This window comes from Triticum aestivum, chromosome 3A, assembly GCF_018294505.1.
Source record: "Triticum aestivum cultivar Chinese Spring chromosome 3A, IWGSC CS RefSeq v2.1, whole genome shotgun sequence".
NCBI classification, from domain to species: Eukaryota; Viridiplantae; Streptophyta; class Magnoliopsida; order Poales; family Poaceae; genus Triticum; species Triticum aestivum.
In genome coordinates, this window is record NC_057800.1 from 587829559 (window position 1) to 587836828 (window position 7270).

General features: G+C 43.2%; 1 protein-coding gene across 1 annotated transcript; it reads left to right on the forward strand.

Annotated features, from left to right (window-relative positions):
• The first annotated feature begins 393 nt into the window (after nucleotides 1-393).
• LOC123057011 (leucine-rich repeat receptor protein kinase HPCA1) lies at nucleotides 394-6462 on the forward strand. Its single transcript, XM_044480193.1, has 19 exons — nucleotides 394-411; nucleotides 1146-1221; nucleotides 1658-1781; nucleotides 2257-2331; nucleotides 2421-2489; nucleotides 2604-2765; nucleotides 2908-2979; nucleotides 3053-3124; nucleotides 3199-3270; nucleotides 3351-3419; nucleotides 3496-3570; nucleotides 3688-3759; nucleotides 3847-3981; nucleotides 4074-4552; nucleotides 4623-4781; nucleotides 5120-5259; nucleotides 5343-5562; nucleotides 5647-5879; nucleotides 5968-6462. The coding sequence occupies exons 1-19, from the start codon at nucleotides 394-396 to the stop codon at nucleotides 6460-6462; spliced, it is 2817 nt and encodes a 938-aa protein (XP_044336128.1).
• Nucleotides 6463-7270: the final 808 nt, after the last annotated feature.

Sequence of the window (7270 nt, forward strand, 5' to 3'; positions counted from 1 at the left end):
AAATGCCATTTCACAACATATATTTAACCATTAATGGCCACTTTTTTTAGTAAACTAATAGCCTCAGATTGGCCGTTGAGGTTAATGAATAACTGTGAAGTCTAAGGTCCTGTTGGAGTGAGGTCGTAAAGTGGTTGACATTGGCGGGTGGTCTGCAGATATAATACAGTATTAGTGAGAAAAACAATTTAGTCAACTATATTGTTGAAAAACAAAATTAGAAGATGCATTGTGACCGTGTACATTGAAGCATCTTTCTTATGATTGCATAACCAGTCACAAAGATAATACTGCCTCGATTACCATGCACCTTCACTGCACTTTTCTTATTGGAACATCAGTCAATAACTCTAGTCCCTACGTATAATGTCGCATCTGCACTCATTTGGCAAAATGGCACATCAAAGACATGTATGCCAAATGATAAAAACACAGATATTTTACCCTGAATAAATTTAAATTAAAAGGGGCAAAACGGGGAAGTACCTTTGCACAAATAATGGAAGAACAAACCAATGACTTTGTCACTATCAGAGCTTCCAAATCCTTGGCATTGTTATTTCAGCCCCCACCAACATATGTTGTACCAAAGAGATATAATATTATTAGCTACTTAACAAGAAAGTATATATCGGAATATAAGAATCACTTCATCACAGCGACGTTAATTTCAACCGAGAAAAGCCAAGGAACAGTTGTCCCAACTCCAAAGAGCATCCCGACTTCATCGTTTAAAGGAAACAGGTTGGTTGGATGAAAGCTGTTACCTGTATCAAGCCACCAAAGATCAAAGAAAAGCCTAGACCCGCGAAGGTCCTCAGCCCGTCTAGAAAAGGTCAAGAAATAGCACCCACGGAACAGTAAGTAATCCTTATGCAACTTGGTTGTTTTACTTGCCTTTCAATCACCTCGAGACCATCTCTCCCTTTTGGCAACAAAACCCGCAGCTGGTCCAAGTATCATGCAGAATACGCAAACAGGTACAAATTCGGACGACCTATTCTTGAGAAAATGTCCTTCCAAAGAGCAAGGCTTTGGCGTTCATCTTAGAATGCTCCTCCATTTGGGTTCTTGCAAAGAAGCTTTCACAACCAGCTTTGCAGTTTGTTGCCACTCTGAGTGTTTCTAAATTGTGATCCCCATAGGTAATCCCCATAGGCTCTGAGAATGGAGACATTGAGAAAGTTTCTGCTGCTGTTGATGCTGTTGGCCAGTATACCTGTGCGACTCTGTGATACAGATCCTCAAGATGGTAACTATGATAAATCTAATTCCTGTGCCTTTCTCTTCTTGGATTACTTTCATTGCAAAGATGTAGCTTGATCATATTGAAGGTGACAAGCCACACAAGTATTTAGATGAAATGTTTTCTATCTGCTATACTAGTATGAAAAATAATTTTGTTCTATCTACAAAATAGAGATGGCATTCAAGTGCATAATGCAATTGTACTATCATAAACACCATATCAAATAGTTCATTCAATATCATCTCCTTTCATATTCTCCAAGTTCGCAAATTTTCTTATTTATCTGCATAACATTAGCATGATGCAGAGCAACTGACAATAAAAGGAAGATATGGCACCATGCAGATAATATAGCTTAAGTCAGTGGTCTGTAAATTCCTGAATAATAACATCAATACGCATTGTCAGTGGCTGCTCTCCAGTCTTTCATCAGTGGATGGCAGGACTTCCCATCAAACTGGAAAGCATCAAATGATCCATGTGGTACACCATGGGACGGGGTTATGTGCGACAAGGGGCGGGTGACGTCACTGTGAGTACTAACTAATGATGTTTCAATTTCACCTATCATCCAGTTAAATTTGGCATCCCTGTTTCCAGGAGGCTTTCAGGCATTATTGACGCTCAAGGCACATTAAGCAACAGCATAGGCCAACTAAGTGAGCTTGTTTACCTGTGAGTTACGTACCCTTAAAATCATTCAAGTTTATTAATCATCATAGTAAGACTACATTTTCTGCTTCAAATGTTGGAGTATATGTATATATCAGAAGATTCTGGAGACTTTGACTGCTTAAAGAAAACATGAACTGATGAACATGAATTCTTTGTTTCCAGATGGTAAAGTTGCAGAGCTTATAACATTTTAACAGAGAAGATATGAGCTATACTAATAAAACAAAAACCTGACGTTACATAAGTAGCAAAAGTTTAGAAAAAAGAACTGGCTAATTTACCTTGATAAAATATAATATACTGTTTTTGCTCATACTTTAGGGTGCTTGCAGGGATCTCTCCTACAACATTGGAATTGGTGGCTCACTGCCTGATGCTATCGGGAATCTCAAGAAGCTTAAAACACTGTATGCCTACATGACCATTAGCAAATCCTTATCTTGCATATTTGGGATACATCAATCACTGGCCTACCCTACTGCATTGTACTTCTCAGGATCTTGGCTGGCTGCAGCTTCACAGGAGGCATCCAAGAGTTAGGAAACTTGCCGCAGCTCTTGTTCTTGTAAGAACTATTAGAACATACAAATCCTTAGTCATACTCACATTATTATTAAGCTCTGCTGCTACTTTCGTTGTACTAATGAGATGAATTTTCTCTGCAATAATTTCTCTGTAGGGCGCTGAATTCAAACAACTTCACAGGCGGAATTCCTCCATCGTTTGGTTTACTCTCAAACCTCTTTTGGCTAGACCTGGCAGATAACCAGCTTTCTGGACCTATTCCAATTTCCTCAGGTGGTTCTCCAGGACTTGACCTACTTACACACACCAAACATTTGTAAGTCCCTCTAACATTTATTCCTTCAGCCTGAATCAAGAATGCATGATCAATATGAAGTGTTAAGTCACTTTTTGTAACTGAAATTTAAGTCGCTTTGTTTTTCATACCATACTGATGCTTATCTCCAATAAATCAACAGCCATTTTAACAAGAATCAGTTAAGTGGTAGTCTTGCTGGCCTCTTCAACTCTAGCATGATCCTCGAGCACATGTAAGGAAGTACCAATTTTCATTTTTAGTAGCACTACACATGTTACACTGACTACTTTGTTGAACTTCCACAGATTATTTGACCACAATCAATTGTCTGGTCCTATCCCGCCTGAGCTTGGTGGCATCGCAACCCTCAAAATCATGTAAGTATATGGGCAATGTCTTTCTTCCAACATATTCTAGTTGCTATTGTTGAACCCCTTTGCATCTTCCATAGCCGATTAGACAGGAACAATTTCACAGGAGAAGTTCCAGCCAACATCAGCAAGCTAGACAACCTAAATCTCCTGTAAGTAGCGTGAATTGTGATAACCCGTAACCAAAAAGAATAATATATTTATCTCATGTGGTGTAATTCTTTTTCTGCAGCAATTTAGCAAACAACCAGCTGAATGGGACAATACCAGATCTCAGTAGCCTGAGCAAACTAAACGTGGTGTAAGAAACGTCTGCATTGTTTTCTGCAAACTTCTATGATGTACACTGTTCTGATCAATTTTATCTGCACACCCAGGGACTTAAGCAACAATTTGTTCGATCCATCAGTAGCACCGAACTGGTTCTCAACTTTACAGTCTCTTACTTCAGTGTGAGTAAATTAATACTGTGCACTACTGATCATCTGATGTTCCCTCACGGTAGTCATTAGTCAGTAATATGTTTCTCCCTCAATCACAATTTGTTACCTTGACACCTTAATATGCAGAGCAATAGAATCTGGAGGACTCTCCGGCCCAGTTCCCAAAAGGCTCTTCACCCTATCCAATCTGCAGCGAGTGTAATTTTTCTGGCGACATGTAACAGAAATGAATTATCGTGAACATAGAAATTTCTCATGTTTTCCGCTTTTTCGCTGATCAGACAGTATACTAAGCAACAACGCACTGAATGAAACACTAGAGATGACTGGCAACATCACCCAACAACTGAAGATTGTGAATCTCCTTAACAATCGCATATTTGCAGTCAACATAACACCAAGCTACAACAAGACCCTTGTGTGAGCAGTACCTGCATATTCTAGAACCAAGATCTAAACATTCCCTCTGTATTCCATTAATTCACTAGCATTGCCTTTTCACCTATTCGCAGACTTGTGGGGAATCCTGTGTGCTTGGATTCAGATTCCTCGAGTCGCTTCTTTTGCAGCCTTCAGCAAGAGGGCCTGATATCATACAGCACCAATATAACCCAATGTGGTTCAACCACATGTTCCGGTGATCAAAGTCTAGACCCTGCAACTTGCAGTTGTGCCTATCCTTACACAGGCAAGATGATCTTCAGAGCGCCATTGTTCGCTGACCCGAGTGACAGAACGACTTTTCAGCAACTGGAAACTAGTCTCTGGAAAGAGCTGGGACTGCACCCTGGTGCAGTTTTCCTTTCTGATATCTATTTCAGCAGTGATGACTACCTCCAAGTCCAAGTGAGCCTCTTTCCATCAACAGGGACATCTTTTGCTACGTCAGAACTGATAAGGATTGGCTTTGCTTTTAGCAACCAAACTTATAAGCCACCAAATATTTTTGGACCTTATTACTTCATTGGAGATACATATGTCTCATTTTCAGGTATCCAACATCATCAATGTAAATTATGTCCATGTTTACATAAGAAATTCACTGGTACTTCCTATCTCAGGTGGTGCTGGCAGTGGGAAATCTCAAATGAGCAAACGTGCTATAGCTGGAACTGCAGTAGGCTGCAGTTTTCTTCTGCTTGCCCTAATGTCCGGGGCGACATTTGCTATACTGAAAAAGAGAAGGCCAGAACAATCATCAGGACGAGCAAATCCATTCGGTAAGGCTCCAAAGAATGTGAATTGCAATTCCAAGTATGCAGCTGTCGATTCTGCCGAGACATGACACTATATATTACTAGAATTGACAAAGATTGCAGATAACTAAGTAGATACATAGCACATTATAACACAACAAAGCAATAACAACTGGGCCCTTTTTTTCTTGCAACCCCACTGTTAGGTGTCCAAGCTTACAACCGTTCATACTAATGGTTCTAACAGCAAGCGCTTAGCTAACAGATACTCACAGTCACAGCAGTGATAAAGGGAAAACTGACAAACTTTTGAAGATTGCTGAAACTTTACTGATTTTACTCCATTTGCATCTAAATTTAAGCTTCATGGGGAGTTGCTCAAAAAGATAGTGGAGGTGCTCCACAGCTCAAAGGAGCCAGGTTCTTCTCTTTTGATGAACTGAAGAACTGCACCAACAATTTCTCAGAAAATCATGAAATAGGATCAGGAGGCTACGGAAAGGTAAATAACTACATAGTTATTGATTAACATTCTTCCAAGAAGATTGACATACAGCTAATCTAACGGTTTACCTCATGTGAAAGGTTTACAAGGGAACGATTGAAGATGGAACAGGTGTTGCAATAAAAAGAGCGGAGTATGGATCAAAGCAAGGTGCGGTGGAGTTCAAGAATGAGATTGAACTGCTGTCCAGGGTTCATCACAGGAACCTAGTAAGCCTGATAGGATTTTGCTATGAACAAGGGGAGCAGATGCTGGTGTACGAATATGTTTCTAATGGTACATTGCGAGAGAACTTGCAAGGTATGCATACAGAGATAGTTCACAAGCCTAAAAGTAAGTACATTTTGTGTTTCTTCTCCTTCACAACTTGCAATTTTGACTCAGCAAGGGGAATTTACCTGGACTGGAAGAAGAGGCTCAGGATTGCTCTTGGCTCAGCTAGAGGACTAGCGTATCTTCACGAACTTGCTGATCCACCTATTATCCACAGAGATATCAAGTCCACAAATATCCTTTTGGATGACAATCTTAAAGCAAAGGTTGCTGATTTTGGTCTGTCGAAGCTAGTTGCGGATACCGAAAAGGGACACGTTTCTACTCAAGTCAAGGGAACACTTGTAAATGCTCTGCTTACCATTGTCTGCCAATTTGTGTACAGATTTCATTGGTTACTCTTATGCTTGACGGCTACATTTCATTTCGTAGGGCTATCTGGACCCCGAGTACTACATGACGCAGCAGCTATCGGAGAAGAGCGACGTCTACAGCTTCGGTGTCGTCATGCTTGAGCTACTAAGCGCCAGGTTGCCCATAACAAAGGGCAGATACATCGTCCGGGAGTTCAGGATTGCCATAGATCCCAACGAGCACGACTACTACGGCTTGCAGGGCATCATCGACCCGGCCATCCACGACGCCGCCAAGTCCGCCGGGTTCAGAAGGTTCGTGCAGCTGGCCATGGAGTGTGTGGAGGAGTCGGCTTCAAAACGGCCCACGATGAGCTCGGTGGTGAAGGAAATCGAGACGATGCTCCACAATGAGGGCCTGAGCTCATCCGGCTCGTCTGTCACGGAGTTCGAGCACGCAGGGCAAGCCACCGGAGGCCCATACGGCGGTGCGGTGGTTGTGACCGGATCGAGCAGCAGCAGCAGCATCATATCGGAAGAACCATCCCGGTCCCACCGTGGAACTCGGCACTAAGCTCCCCGCACGCTCTTTGCCTACTCGGTGGACATTTTATGGACATTTTTTTTCCTAATCAGTCGTTGGAACTTGCAATCCGCCCAAATTTGAAGGCCATGGCTCGAATGCCCGATTGGCTTCAGACCAGATCAACCAACGTCGACGGTGAATTCGTCTGTGTAACGTTAAATAAAGCAATGGCTAATGGAATCGAAGCTGCTCTGAACTCGTGATGCTAGATCGCAGAAACCCATGGCTTCGAATTAAGAGCGCGTTTGGATTTGCGGCCGTTGGTGTGTTAGGGCAGGGGTTTCGACGAGCGTGAGGGAGGGGAAATGCGGACGAACCTGGTCGGTCGGTGAGGCGGACACGGCCGGCGGCCGGCGGCGCGGAGGGCCGTGCCCCGTGCGTGTGGGCGTGCGCTTTGGAGGGGTTCGTCTCTGCTCCGCTCCGTCTTCCAAGGGGAAAATATCGGTGCACCGGAGTTTGTGGTGCTATGCACCTAAATCACGTTGCGCTATTAATTAAATTATTTAAAAAATTCTGGAATTTTTTTAGCACATGCACATAATATCAAGGGAAACGTTTGGGGTCGGGGCACCGGCGGAACATTGGGCCAGTCTCCCTCTTTCTCGCGTCTCCTTCATCGCAGCTCCCCCACATCTCGCGCAGCTCGCCGGGGCGCGCGCCGCCCTCTTCTTCTGCCCCCTCCACCCTACCCCTTCCTCATCCCTTCCCCCTCCCCCCCTCCCCTACTCGCCCCCCGGTCGCAGCACCACGTCTCCCCTCCCCGCTCGAAGCTTCCATGGTTTTCCCGGTGACCATC

Coding starts and splice junctions, on each gene's coding strand:
- LOC123057011 (XM_044480193.1), top strand. Junction 1,222..1,657: donor TGCTGTTGGCCAGTATACCT/GTGCGACTCTGT, acceptor ACGCATTGTCAG/TGGCTGCTCTCCAGTCTTTC. Junction 2,980..3,052: donor AGCATGATCCTCGAGCACAT/GTAAGGAAGTAC, acceptor GAACTTCCACAG/ATTATTTGACCACAATCAAT.